General features: G+C 42.1%; 1 protein-coding gene across 1 annotated transcript in view; it reads right to left on the bottom strand.

Annotated features, from left to right (window-relative positions):
• The window catches only part of PATL1 (PAT1 homolog 1, processing body mRNA decay factor), a 1960792-nt gene that overhangs the window by 1049251 nt on the left and 896256 nt on the right, over nucleotides 1–15285 (bottom strand). Inside the window, exon 8 of the mRNA XM_044084059.1 lies at nucleotides 6244–6431. Coding sequence (XP_043939994.1) covers nucleotides 6244–6431 — 188 coding nt within the window. The remainder of the gene's footprint in view (nucleotides 1–6243; nucleotides 6432–15285) is intronic.

The raw sequence follows: 15285 nt of genomic DNA on the forward strand, positions 1-15285 counted from the left end.
AACTGGTGTCCAAACCCTTGAAGTAAGCATCAGAATAGGCAACAGCCCTAGTGGAGTGAGCTCTTTTGGAAGAAAACAGACATTTGTCATAAAAAGACCAGCAAAAGGAAATGGCCTAAGACATCCAGGATCAGATGGTTTACTAAGAAACAGACAAACTCAATTTCCTGGGATGAAAAGAAACAAAAAGTTGGTCAGAATTATGAATGGCCTTAGTTTTGTCCAACTAATGCCGGAGCTCTCTGTGAAAATCCAATGTATGTAGGGCACTCCCACCAGCAGACTGAGAAGAAGGAAAAAATGAAGGGAGTTTTACTACCTGACAAGACAACTCATCAACCACCTCGGGCGTAAAAGAAGGATAAGTACAAAAGCACACCCTGTCTCTGTCAGCAAAAAAAAAAAAAAAAAGGAGGGATGGCCATAAGTGCCTGATGCTCAGAAACCCTCCAAGCAGAAGTAAGAGCAAGCAATAAGACAGTCTTCCAGATACAATGTTGCAGAGAAGCTGAACCTGCAGGGTCAAAAGGAGCCTGGGTCAATTTTTCTAAAATAAAATTAAGGTCTCAAGGAGGAGTAATACCCTTCCTTGGGGGCCTAAGATACCTGATGCCTTTAAGAAATTGTTTAACCTCAAAACAAGAAGCTAAAGGAGGATTTAAGGGCAGACAGGCAGAAACAGCTGACAAAAGTGCCTTTTCAGAACAGGTCAGCCAGGTTGGAGCAACTCATACAAAAAGAAAACCAAAGGGACCCCTTTGAAAAAGGGGTCTTATGAGCTTGGCATCAGACAGGAAATTTCTTCCATTTGGACATGTAAGACTTTCTGCATGGAGGTTTTCCTTGTTTCCTGTAAAACCCTGAGTACATCCTCAGAAAAGAGGTGCCTAAAAGGGATCAAAACCCTATCCCTTATAGTGCCAGTTGAAGAGTGGACAAGTGAGGATGGATGAGTGACCCCTTTTCCTGTGAAAAAGGTCCTACTGGTGAGGTAACGTGGTGACTGACATTAGCCAGAAGGATTAAGAGGGAGAACCAGTGTTATTCTGGCCAAAAGGGAGTCACTAGCAAGATTTTTGGGGAGCCCAGCGGTATCTTCTGCAGGACTCTTGGAAGTAGGGGAAGCAGAGGGAAAGCATAGCGATATATCCTCTTCCAAGCAAAATAAAGGGCGTCTTTCTTTCTTGCCAGATGGCATGGCACTCTGGAACAGAAAAAAATGGAGCTAGCTGCCTGCTTAGAGGGAAGGCAAGAAGATATGAGAAATACCCACCGATGGACAATGTCCAGAAACACGTCTCTGTGAAGCATCCATTCGTGAGCCTGTGTTTTAGACTTGCTCAAAGCATCTGCCACTAGACTGTGCTCTGAAGGCATATACACTACCTGAAGGTTAACTGATAACGGAGAGCCAGATACCAGGCCTGAACAGCCAACCTGCAGAGAAGGCAAGACTCTGCCACCCCTGCCTATTGATATACCACACCACTGTGGTGGTGGTGGTGTGAGTAAAACTTCAGGCTTTTCACCCCATGCTCTCTCCAGGTCCTCTGAAGGGCCAGAATCACGGTCTCATATCTTTGATGTTGATATAGTCAGAGTTCTGAAGGGGACAAAGACTTTGAACTTTCAGGTGACCTCAGGAAGCTCCACACACCAAGTCTGAAGCATCAGTGAACAATTCTTGAGAAGGAAGTGGAGACAGGCTTGACGGTAAGTTGATGAATCCACCACTCACATTCCTGTTTCAGACAAAGAAGGCGAGGCACTCTGAAATCCATAGGGTGGCAATGCTGAAGCCATACTGACCTGAGGTACTTGGCAAGAGGGAGCAAGGGAATACAAGATGCCATGAATCCCAGTGCTCAAAGAAACTCTCTGGTTGAACAGCAGGCAGAGGAAAGAGAGTGAAAAAAAGCCATCAAAGATGGAACTTTTGGAGGTGGAACAGAGGTCAGCATTAGCACTACCTGAATCCAGCAACAGAGATGCACATGACCTTGAGAGAGAGTTAAGAGAGACTTTTGGAAGTTGATCATGAACACCAGACTTTGAAGGAGAGATATGGTAAACTCAAGATCCTGTAACAGGCAACTGGGAGAGGGTGCCAGAAGCAACAGGTCATCTAGATAAGGAAAAATCTGAATGCCTTTGAGTCTGCAAAAGGCAATCACAGGAGCTAGGCATTTTGTGAACACACTCGGAGCAGTAGAGAGGCCAAAAGACAAAGCAGAGAACTGAAAATAAGAAGAAACAGAGGAACATAAAAACGTCCCAAGAGAGGATGACTAGGAATATGAAGGCAAGCATCTTTCAAATCCACCACCACCAGAAAGAAGGTATTAATAGAGAAAATGGGGTTTGAAAAGTATCCAAAAAAAAGGAAACTTGAAAAAGGTGTTTAACAAGGAGAAATCCAGAATAGATCTCCAAATGCTCTCCTTTCAAGAAACAAGGAGCATCCTAGAGTAAAATCCCTTTCCTACTTGGGAAGGAGACACAAGACGAATAGTTCCCTGGTCCACCAGGGACCCAAGAACCTCTGAGAAATGAAGTTGTTCCACAGGAGGTTGGGGAATCCAGGAAAAAGGAGGAAGAGACTTTCACATCACGAAGTAACCCTGATGGATGACAAATAGAACCCATGAATCCGAGGTGATAAGATGCACAGAAGGAGAGCCAAAATGTCAAGGGAACTTGGCCAAGGGGTAGAGGGGGACACAATGTCTAAGAGAAGCAGTCTTGTCAGACAAATGAGGCTTCTGGGCCACAGAGGCCTGAAAAGATTTAACAGTATGAGCTCACCTACCACTCTTCCTGCCTTTAGTGGCCTGACGAGGCTGCCTGCAAACAAATGCAGGCCTAGCAGGATAATTCTTCTGGGACTTGGGGATGAGAGAGACAAAAACATGTTTAAGGTCCTGTAAAGCCTTACTTTTTTTGAAGAGGCTTAGACACAGAAGCAGCAGTCCCAAAAAGATTTTTAATTTCCTAAAGAGCATCCAGCACCCCGGCCTTAATGCCTTCAAGTAAAGACTGTAGACAAAGCCAAGAGTAATGCCTCATGACACACCCAAAGGCAGCAGCTCTGGAAGAGGCAACCACAACATCATAGCACCGGAGAGACAAGACACTTGAGAGGTTGAAACCAAAACTAACCAAGCGGAAGACTTATCTTCAGAATCAGAGAGATCAGAAATAACCTGATGAGCCCGGGCAATCAAGGCCGGGACATATCTTGTCACATAGGTCTCGTAATTGAAGGCCCCGAAAGGCCAATGTGGGAGCAGCGTAAACCTTCTTACTAAACCTCTTCACTGCCCTACTATCCTTATCTGAAGGCAGAAGGTTGGAAGAGGGAAAAAGCTTAGGTTTGTCAAAGGAGACTGATACCACAGCAGGGTCAGCAGGAGGACACACAAAAATTAACTATCTTCAGGAGCCTTACAGAACCTGTCATGATTCTTTGGAACAGGAAGCTGAGAATCAGGAGACTTAGAAGTGCTTATAAAGGTGACTAATGAAGCAGACATTACAGAAGGCACTAAAAAAGTGTTGAGGAGTGCCCACCTGAAGCAACTCATAATACCTTTTCTGGATATCAGACACCCAAGAAGAATCCCACTTATTCCATCATTCTAGCTACTCTGTCCCCAAAAGACAATTCCTCAAAAGGAGACTTGGGACTAGACTAATGGATTCTTCTTCATCAAAACCATAAGCTAAAGGTGAATATATCTTGGAAGATTAAGACAAAGACCCTTCATCAGACTCTGAATTCTCATCTGAGGAATCAGTACTCTTAAGCCATTTGGAAGGAGCTTGAGTCCAAGGGGGAGTAGGCACAGAAACCCACTGAGGAAGCTTCAGGGCCATTAATACATTAAGTAGGCCCAGAGTAGAGTAAACTCCTGTCATTCCCTTTGAAAATCCTTAGGGACTCCTTTTTTGGGTCTGGGGTGTCAGCCTTAAACATTGGAGGTTCCAAACCCTGACAGGATTCAGTAAGAGTACCTAGAACTTCTTTCCCGACCAGAATTCTGGGGAATCCCTCTAGGGTGCTCCAAGATAATCAACAGCAGCTCCCCCTTGACATTTGAAGCAGACACCTGTAAAGCATCAGATGAAGTACAAAAGGAAGGATCCATGATAACCTTTAACTGGGCTGTGGCAGAGGAATCCAACTTAGACACCAAATGGCCTATAGAGCTTATCACCCACTTCTGGAGAAACGTCCAGTGGAGACTGGACAGCCAAAGAATCCAGCTGAGATTTTCTTGGCCTTCTTACTTGCCGGTACCTTTCGGTTGATCGATTCTGCTATGCTACCCTAGGCCAACAGTTTAAACCTCTGGTTCTCTAGATAAATGGCCACAGAAGAACACCAGCTTCTAAGACTTTTAGGTACAAAAGCCTTACAAATCATACAAGATGTAAGGTTATGGGAATCACCCAAACAAAAAGACACTGTTTGTGATGATCCTTATGGGGAATCTGCCTTCCACACTGACATTTTCCCCTTCTTGGACGACATGAACTCCAGGTAAACAAAACAGAATAAAATCAAAGTAAGAGACCTCAACAGGACACTTATCTGATGGCTAGGTATTCAAGCACAGCAAAGGGCATTCAGACTGGCGGCAAATACGTTCTGGGTAACTGCATCCATATGTCACCTTTATGCCCTACATCCTGAACGTGGTGCACACATGTAACATACAGTGCATACAAGATCTAATGGCTTTGGTATACTGGCCAGATGCTGAGGCATCCTTGGCCGGAGATCCCTACGATAAAAAAAAAACTGTAACAGTGATATAGAAGGACATTAACAATTACAAAGATTCACAGTGAAAAACAATCAGAAGATGATGATCTTATTCTATTATACTTTTTCCTAATGAAATGCCAAAGTTCACAGTTTTGAGTCCCAAAATGACAAAAAAAAAAACTAAACATGCAGAAGAGTGAATTATCAAGCATTACTCTTCTCCTTTAGCCTTTTTTTTTTTTTTTTTTGCAAGGGAGAAAGCACTCCTGCACCTCCCAGTGTCAGAGGTAAGCCCCACCACACACTGAACATATATACCAACTCAAAGATCACCATGCCTCACAGAAAAAGGGAACACTCTAAGACATGGCAATCTCGGACTTAAAATACTAAGTCCAGATTTTCAGTTATTCAGTCTCCACATTCCAGGACTCAGCATCTCAGCATTTTGAGTCCCAACATTTCAAACAGTTACCCTATTATATGCATGCTGAGCAAATTCTAGTCCTACTAAAGGCAGTTCCTTAAAGAATGACTTATGAAGTTTTTTAATGCAAGCCTTGTACCTGGCAGAAGTCTTCTTTATGTTACCTGCTGAAAAGGTCTTCCTTCCATTAAGATTTTATTTATGTCCTACATACTTCAAAAGCCTAGTTACACTCAACTGTTGTCTTGGCAGTTTTCAGTAATAACCAACAAGGGACAACTCTGGAAATTTTTAAAGACATACATTTTTGTCAAAAGTAATACATGAAACTACAAACACCAAAAATGATGTCAAAGCCACACAGGAGGCGTCTAAAACCTTACTGCAAATGTCTGTGAAAACGACAACTTTTCTTTGGAATCAATTAAAAGTTGTGGCCCAATCAAAGTCAGAATAACCACTTCAACATTAAAACAGACTAGTTATCCTGCTGTGTTCAAGAACTTCTTTTTCAGAGTAACCTGTTACATGCGAGCAAGTCAGGCAAACTGCTTGAGGAAATATGCAATGTCAAGTGGACAATGGCAACATTTAAGCCTATAGTTTCCAGATTTGCAAGCCAATATAAATCATAACACTATTCTGCCTAAAACCTAGAGTTAATTTTGGCTTGTTTTTTTTTTCCAGGTGAACGCATACATAAACGTGTGACTTTCGGGCTGTAGTACTATGTGAAGAAGGTATATAAACAGATTTAGATTTGAAATTCCATTCTAAAAACTTACTTTAGTTATCTAGTTAATTCAAATATCACCAAAAAGCATATCAAACGTGAAAGAGTACTAAATTACAAATTCCTAAATGAACAATTACTACTTCCCATAATACGTTAAGGAAGCTCAGTTAGCACCTATGTGATTGGCAGCAATGGAGACACTTTCCACAAGGCATATGAAAATTTTTGTTCTGTGGAAAGAAAAACAATCAACTACAGCTCATAAAAAAAGATATCGGTCTCCACCCAAAACAGTGCAACACAAAATACCTCATGTTCTGTAGATGGCTGGCAGTCTGTGCAGGGAGGGGGGCAGCTCCAAAGAAGGGGTGGAAGCCTGGGACTGGTGACATCATCTGGCCCACCCGCCCCTGAAGCAACTTGGGATTCATAGGTGTTAGAGGACTCCCCATCAATCCAGACACACGGACAAAGTGACTAGGGGACAGTCGGCCTGTCTAGAATGAGAGAGAAGACAAGACAGTCACAGAAGAGTCCAGTAATTTTTCATGATCCATGAAACTGAACACCTGCATCAAGCCAATACAAATTTACAGCTCATGTTCACATCCCAAATCTTAGACTTTCTTAACAGTATGAAATACATACTACTCCAAATTGTTTCAAATACTAGGTAAAATTACAAAAACACCCAGAACATGCAACTGCTCTACATTATCATCTAAGACTGCCTTTGTATGCAGAATAATGAAAACCATAAGAAAAAGATTCTGCCATCACTACATTTTGCCATAATATTTTTTTACATCAACTCTATAAGTGTTATTTCTTTTACTCAAGTCTGGGACTGGTAAGGGGGGGGGGGGGCTGTATGAGGAAAAAATGTTGCAAACTACAACACAGTTAAAACAGCAACTAAGGGGATCGTTGTGTAGGACGAAGGACAGTTGCGGCTACAAGCAAGACTAACATTTCTAATACCAGTAGTCCTCTAGCTCTAGTGATTCATTTTGCATCTGTAACTTCTTTAGGCATACTGCAACCAGAAGGGCTGCTACAACAGTAAGACATATCCTTTTAAATGGCAGTACTGCATTCTAGATTTATTCATTTATTTTGCATCTGTAGCTTCCTTAGACATACCATACCCAAACCTACCATCTCCAGATCAGTTATAACGGTCAAGGTCTCCATCAACGGTTGCCTATTTCCTGCTAAACATGACAGTTAATCAACATACGAAAACAAACCGACAATTCCAGCACCATTCAGAAGCAGAATTGCCTGTTTAAAGGCCAATGAAAACAAATTACATAAATTTGAGAAATATGATGAAATTTACAACAGTGCAAAAAAGTACATTTGTGTGTGCAATTTACCATAGTACTGTATGTTTGAATGATCATTGAGGCAGCAATATTTTTCTTTACAAAACAGATTTGCTGGAAAGACAAACATCCAATAATGGAGCAATCTCCAGAGGTTTATTTGGGTATCCCCTTGAGTTTAACTCCCTTCTTGCCCAATGTATTACTGCTGTTTAGTATGAACAGGGCAATGTTCATGCCATAACTTCAATTCATTCAAACAGAAAAAGCCCTGACATGTCTCTTCCTTGTGATAGGGGCGCTGAGTGATCATCACTTCCTACTGTAATACCAAGACTCCTAAGCACGCTTCCTGGAATGATGAAAAAACAAAGACTACAAAAATATAGGTGAATAAAGAATGTCAATCACTGTTCTCCTTCAAAGTTGGTTCTTGCAGGGAGGGGGGCAAGCTCCCCCCTCCTCCCAAGATTACCACACCTCAGGGAATAGGGAATATTCAAGAAACTGCAATCTTGGTGTTAATATTTGCAAATCCACATTTTTATTCACTATCTCACTATTCTGGGACTCGTGCTAACCAGTCATGAAATATTAAACAGCTAGACGATCCAGCACCACATCTATTATCAGCAAGTAACTATGGACTATGATGGCTGAAAGAAATGGAAACAATAATAACCATCCTCCTAAGTTTTGGCAATGTTTCCAACCCTGCCCTTATTTTCCTGTGGGAAGCATCAGGTGTTGCCCTTTTCACTTAGGATGGATGGAGGGAACGTGATGATCTCCTGCTTTAGCATCTTCAGTTGTTGTAAACTGCACTATGCTCACTGTTGGAACCACCACTGCAGCAGTACTCCTCATGAGTTACCAAAGCTATGCAAGGAATAAGGGTGGTAATCTACAGGACACTTCAAGACGTCAGATTCATACTCCATCCTGCTGTCAGACTGGATTATACTGTTTGGAGTAAAAGTCCATCTGGCTTTCTTACACATACCCTGGGCTGATAAAGGCTTGAAGAAGGCTGCCATGATGGCCATTACCCTAGTGGAATGAGCTTTGCAGCAAGACGTTACACAGCGGGTCATCCACTCAAAGCATTTCTTCTTTAACTGGCATGTCTTCTTGTCCATGACTTGCAGGATATAAACAGGAACCCTTTCTTAAACTGCTTGGTTCTGTCAATACAGTATCTCAGGTGCTCATGAACAAATGAATGCAAAATCTTCTCCCTCTTGTTCTATGGGTGAGAGAAAAATGTTGGAAGCTGAATGTACCAGTTGAGTTTCAGTGCTTAAACTCCCTTTACAAAGAGGTGAGGTTGACCTTCTAAAAAAACTCCAGCTACTCAGAGGCGATCTCTGCTTAACATACAAGGCCATGTCAAACCCAGAGCTGTTGGACATGCTACCCAAAGAAATCCCAATCCCTCAGAGAGAGACGCTCCAGGGATGTAAACCTTGTCATCACAATGAACAAAACATGCTGGAGGGATAGGTTCCTGACCCACAGACTCCCCAGACTCTGGAAGAAACTGCCCATACATGTCAAGCAGAGCACCTCTTTGGCCCTCTTTAAAAGGAACCTTGATCATTGGATGGGAGATAGGAAATTCACCCCGTGGATGACATCAGTCGCCCTGCTAGACAGGGGTACAGGGAAGTAAATACTATTTGAAGAAATAGCCAGGGAATTGTTATGGCTAGGTTTGTATAGAGCCTTGGGCCGATAGCCTAGTACCAACCCATGAACCTTTAAAATAAGTATCTTTATGAAATAACATTGGTGTAGGTGCACATGTAAGAATACAGTTCCAACAATCTTTTGGCAAACAAGAAAGTCACCAAGAATGCCATCTTCCACAGGACAGGAATTCAAGTTGGCTGAGGTACTAATTGATTCTGAATCGAGTCGCCAGTGGCTGCAATAAAAAAGTTAGGTCCCATGGACAATCTGAATTCCTGTAGGATCCCCATGTGGATGAACAAGTGAAGGACCACTGAATAGAAATGGCAGAAAGGTACAGCTTTATCATTGTATCAAGGACAGCCTACAACCAGGAGTTCAGTTAAGTACTGCAGGACTCTGACTGATGGATAGTGTTTGGATAAAATACTCCTGTCACTCTAGGCTATACAAATCATTTTTCATTTTGCCAGGTACAATTTTCAGACGTTGGACCTATAGGGATCTTTAAAAGACTTTAACCTTGTATGAGGTTTTAATGACCGAAGAAACATATTTCAAGGTTCTCAGGTTTTTGTGCATCAGACTGCTTCCCTTCTGTATTAGGGAACAAAGATGTTCAAATTGTGCCATTTATTTCAAAGTAGAAAAAAAAAGTTTGTAAAAACCAGCAAGGAGCCACCATAATGACTGCTACTTTGTTCTCTCTTGCTTTCTTCAGAAATTTGAAGATTAAGGGAAGTAATAAGAAAGCATAAAGGAGACATTTTATCAATGGCATGCCGAACACATTTGTGGCCCTCACACTGCAGCCTGGGATCCTGGAGGAAAACGCTTGGAGCTAGTGGCTGTCCATGGGATTCAGAGAGATCCAGTACTGGCTCCCCCATTCCCTGATACTGTACTTAAGACCAGAAGATCTTGTATCAAACTCAGCTGCCAACATACAAGCAACTCTGACTGCAGGGGCATTCTGGTCTGACAGGATGAAGGTAGCCTGATGATACAAGCCAAGACGTGTGATTGTCTCCTACTCTAGCATTGTCAGCCTGCAGTTGGCACGGTCTTGCTCGTTCATATACCAAATCTCTCTGCTGTTATCTGCTGAAACATTTAAACTGCCTGGTCCAAGTTCACTCTCAGAGATCTTTAGAGATGCAAAGAATGCAGTTATTTCTTTTACATTTGAGTTTTTTCACGTGTTCCACTTCTAGGAGCTGCTGGACTCTAACTGTGCATGTGGTGTCTGAAGTGAAGGCTTGCCTTGATGGAGGTCATGTGGCATCCTGGGCTGTCTACCCAACTTACCCACTAGGTTAGTCCTTTCTTCTAGGAGACATGGAGAAGAATCTGCTGGGGTAAAGGGTGTTGATCATAAAGCCAAACTTTCAAGTACCACTGGATTTTTCTCACATGCATTCAGATTAAAGGGTACCATTAGGACAAATACAAACACATGCTCTAATGCTCTTAATATTTCTCTGGCCTACAGTTTATTTACTTGGATCAGACTGAATGATTGGGACATCAGCATTACAGATTTCTCCCTTGGAAGAAAAAAAACAGACACTTGTGTTCAGTAAGGCTCACAGGTTTACCTTCCTTTTCAACGAATGTTCAAGGCAAATTCTTATTTTTGTACATCTTTATTAAATCATCACATTTTAAACAGCAACATGAGCTCACATATATTAATATAAAAGAACCCCCAACAGTTTCCATTATTACTGTCATACAGTATACATAAATGTTTTAACAATTTCCATTCACTCCAACATTACATAAATTGCTCAATATATGCCTTTCCTTAAACCTCACTCCTCTTCCTCCTAGACATGATTCTACATGCATTTTTCCTGCAAATTCCACTTCTACATAATGTGTTCCTTCCCTTTTCTAAAGATCTCAACTCCAGTTCTTTCATCTCCCCTACCAATATTCAGTACTTTAATTACAACGGATTTAGATATTTACTTCCATTTTTCTACCAACTGCCTTTTTTTTTTTGCAGACAGAGCATTAAACTTAGTAAGGAATTGTTGTCTGTGCATTTCAGATCATCTATCTCAGCTTATAAGAATCATTCCCTTAGTTACTACATACGTCTCCGCCCCACATCCAAATTTCTGTAATGCATTTTTAAAATCTGTCAGCTTCCAACATTTCCCAAACTCATGTACTTATTTACCATTCTCCTCTCCACTACATCTCCAGTATTAACTATCTACCTCAGGAAAAATTCTCTGACGTCTAACTGGCGTATAAAATTATCTATGCAAACACTACCATGCACAAATCGTAAACCTCCTAGACTTCCGTGCCTACTTGGAGGCCCAAAGATTTCTTCCCACTTCTCCTCCTAAAAATGTCTAATGTCATTTGATTGATTTCTACAATTATCAAGCAATATTTTATAAGTTCTACTAATTATCCCTTTTCTAACAACTTCTGTTCTAGACTCCACTACATACTCCATCACAGATGGCCTCGGAATAAGCATTTTCCCATCTTTTACACATGCCTATACACTTATCAATCATAGATAGGGAAGGCAGTATCTAACCTGTACTACAAACTCTAGCTTAGTCTCATTCGTCTATCACTTTTCCCAGCCTAGTTAATAGTTTCAAAGATCCTTTTTTTTTTTTTTTTTTTTTTACAAACTACCTCGAGCAAAGTAAAGCCCCCTTTTGCCTATTTTCTACATCACTCTGCAGACATCCTTACTGGTAATACCTAATCTCTCTATTTCCACAGTGGCGTACTACTAAGAATACTTTTTGCCACTTTATGAGTATAATCCCCTTACCTGGATCCTCTGGTCACAAAAAGCTTGACAGAGAAGGCGGCTCCCAATAAAAACTATTGCCTCCAACCTTTCATACATCTGGCTTATTAACTCTTATTCTATCAAGAAATGCACATGTTAACACTGCTCTACTCAAAATCCCTGATGTCTATAGTGAATTCCTTTTCTGCATCAAGGCTCACCAACAAAAGCCGTGTTTCCTTATACACCACTTCCCTCGGGATTATCACTGTTCTGCTAAAGTTGTCAACATCCTTGCAGTTCTCTTGTTGCCATAGAAAAAAGTACGTCATAAAAAGAAGTTATGTACTTATCATAACGTTCCATGTTTGTAGTCCATCTCGCCTATATTCTTGCTGGATGGGTTCAGAGCAGATATTCGGCTCCGACTCGGCCAATACTAAAGCTCAAGAGCTTTCACTGGCTCGAGGCTAGCCCCTATCCTATGGTGCCTCACGGCAATTCCCAGATCTAGTTTGAAAGAAAGCAATAAATACCTATCAGGTAAGACCAGTATCAGAGCTGCATACATGAAGACTAAGAATTTGAAAATATAATCCATGCCAAGTGGACAACAAAAGAGAACTGGGTCAGACAGCACCAGTATAGTCCACCAGATCTCCCAGAAAATAGGAAGGGGGTTGTAGGGAGGGATGCAAGAATGTAGGCAAGATGGACTACAAACATGGAACATTATGGTAAGTACATAACTTCTTTATGTTATGTAGTCCCATCTCGCCGTAATTCTTGCTGGATGGGGACAGCGTCCCTAACACCTATATCCTGCGTGGTTCAAGCGAAGAGACTCCAGCACAATGGACCCAAAGGAAGACCTGTCCTGGGAGGCCAAATCCAATTTGTAATGAGTAACAAAAGTATGTGGTCTTGCCCAAGTAGCTGCTGCACAAATAGTATCAATTGGGAACCTAGATCTAAAGGCACATGAAGTAGCTACAGCTCTAGTAGAATGACCTGTAACTTTGATGGGTAATTGTTTGCCAGCTTGTTGATAAGCAAATGATATGCAATCCGAGAAACATTTTGAAAGAGTAACCTTAGAAACAGGCAAGCTCTTTTTTTGTCGGAAAAAGAAACAAAGTTGATCGGATTTTCTGAATTCTTTAGTCTGATGTAAATAAAACCTGGGAATTCTGTGAACATCTAAGTGGTGTAGTCTATACTCAGACTTATTAGAGTGGTTTGGAAAAAACACAGGTAGCTCAATGGTAGTATTCAGATTGTGGTCTGAGCATACCTTGGGAAGGGAGGAAGGGTTTGTCCTGAAAGAGACTCTATCCTTGTGAAAAACAATGTAAGGAGGTCGAATAGTTAGAGGTTGTAGTTCTGAGACTCTCCTAGCAGATGTTATGGCTACTAAGAATAGTGTTTTCCATGACAACAATTTTAGGTCTGATGAAGAGGATGGCTCAAAGGGTGCAGACATCAAAGATGAGAGGACTAAGTTTAAGTCCCAGGGTTCTAACGGTTGTTTGATTGGAAGCCTGAGAAGAACTCTTTTTAAGAAAGTTTTACACAAGGAGTGCTGCATGATTAGATTTCCCATGAAGCCAAAATGGAAATTGGAAATGGCAGCTAATTGAACTCTAACTGTAGCAGCTGCCGGTCCTTCATGGAATAATTGATGCTTGGAAGGATAAGCCATATATGGATCTAAGCCCTGGTTTGTAGCCCAAAACGAAAACCTTTTCCATTTGCTGGAGTATAGTTTCTGTGTGGAAGATTTGTGGGATGAAATTAGAATGTGTTTGACTGCAGGGGATAGGGGAATACACCTGGCTATTCATGGAACTGGAGCAGCCATGCTGTCAATTTGAGGGTGTGGATGGTGGGGTGGAACTTTCCCGACTGATGAATCAGAAGATCTGGAGATAAGTCCAGAATCCATGGTTTCGCCAAAAGGGAGGTCCACAGGAAGGGAAACCAAACTTGTCAAGGCTAGTAAGGAGTAATGAGGCTTCATGGAACTCCTCAACTGTCTTGCTTTCTATATTACCTTTGGGATGAGTGGAAAAGGAGGAAAGGCATGAAGACGTCCCAGGGGCCAATCGTGGACTACAGTATCCCTGGGTGACGTCCCCGGATGGGGAATGAGGGCAAAGTAGCTGCTGCATTTAGTGCTCAAGTGAGTGGCAAATAGGTCACAGCAAGGCTAGCCCCATCTGTGAAATATCTCTTTCGCAACCATTGGATTCAGGGACCACTTGTGAGGCATCAGAATTGCTCGGCTGAGTTTGTCTGCTATTATGTTGGATTTCCCCGGGATATGCATTGCTATCAGGAAGCATTGAGTATCCATCGCCCATTTCCAAACTCTTAAGGCCTCTCTGCAAAGTGGGTAAGACTTGGTTCCCCCTTACTTGTTTATGTACCACACGACAGACATATTGTCTGACTGAATCGCAATCGTCCCGGTGGGAAGGGAGCTGTGAAGTGCTTGCAACGCATACAGCACCGCTCTCATCTCCAGAACACTGATGTGCAAGTGGTTCTCGCAGTTCTGCCAAGTACCTTGGGCTGTCATTCCCAGATAATATCCCCCCACCCCATCTGGGAAACATCCATGGTCAAAACTGCTTTCTCTTGGGGAGGAACAAGTGGACAACCTAAGGTAAGTTGTTCTGTGTGCAACCACCATGTCAGATCCTTTTTGCATGCGTTTGTTATCAAAACCTGGTGAGACAATGGAAGGTCTTGCATCACCCACTGGCCAAATAGCACCCACTGAAGTATCCTCATGTGTAGATGAGCAAAAGGAACTAATAGGATGGCGGAAGCCATAGTCCCTAGGACTTGAAGGCTTACTCTGGCCTGAACCTTTTGTTTGTTTACCAAGGATCTGACTTGACTGCATATAGACTCTACTCTTTCCAGTGTTAGCCTTACTGACATGGTGGTTGTGTCTATTTCTGAGCCTAAATATACAATGTGCTGCAAAGGAGAGAAGATTGACTTTATTTAGGTTGACAGTGATGCCTAGACTGGCACACAAGGATAGAGTCTCATCCCTGGTTCTGATGAGTTGATGCTTGGTGGTAGAAGTGAGGAGCCAGTCATCTAGGTACGGAAACACCTGGAATCCTTGATGTCTCAGGTGAGCCGTTACCACAGCCATGCATTTGGTAAACACCCTGGGGGGGTTGTAGTGAGACTAAAGGGCAGTGTTCTGAAATGAAAATGACTGGCTCCCAGACGGAAGTTTAAGTGCCTCCTGGAGTGCCTGTACATTTTGATGTGGTAGTACGCATCCTGGAGATCGATTGAGCACATCCAGTTGTCTTTCCCGACAAAAGGAAATATCGACTGCTGAGTAACCATTTGGAATTTCAATTTCTTTACATGTTTGTTGAGCCTGTTGAGATCTAGGATTGATCTCCAGTCCCGTCTTTTTTGGAACTAAAAAGAATCGAGAGTAAGTTCCAGATCCTACTTGCTCTGTGGGGACTTCTTGGATGACTCTTTTTTGCAGTAACGAGATGACCTCTGATGTTGCACGGTCTAGAT

Source organism: Protopterus annectens, chromosome 9.part0, assembly GCF_019279795.1.
Source record: "Protopterus annectens isolate FY-2018-M chromosome 9.part0, PAN1.0, whole genome shotgun sequence".
Classification (NCBI taxonomy): domain Eukaryota; kingdom Metazoa; phylum Chordata; order Ceratodontiformes; family Protopteridae; genus Protopterus; species Protopterus annectens.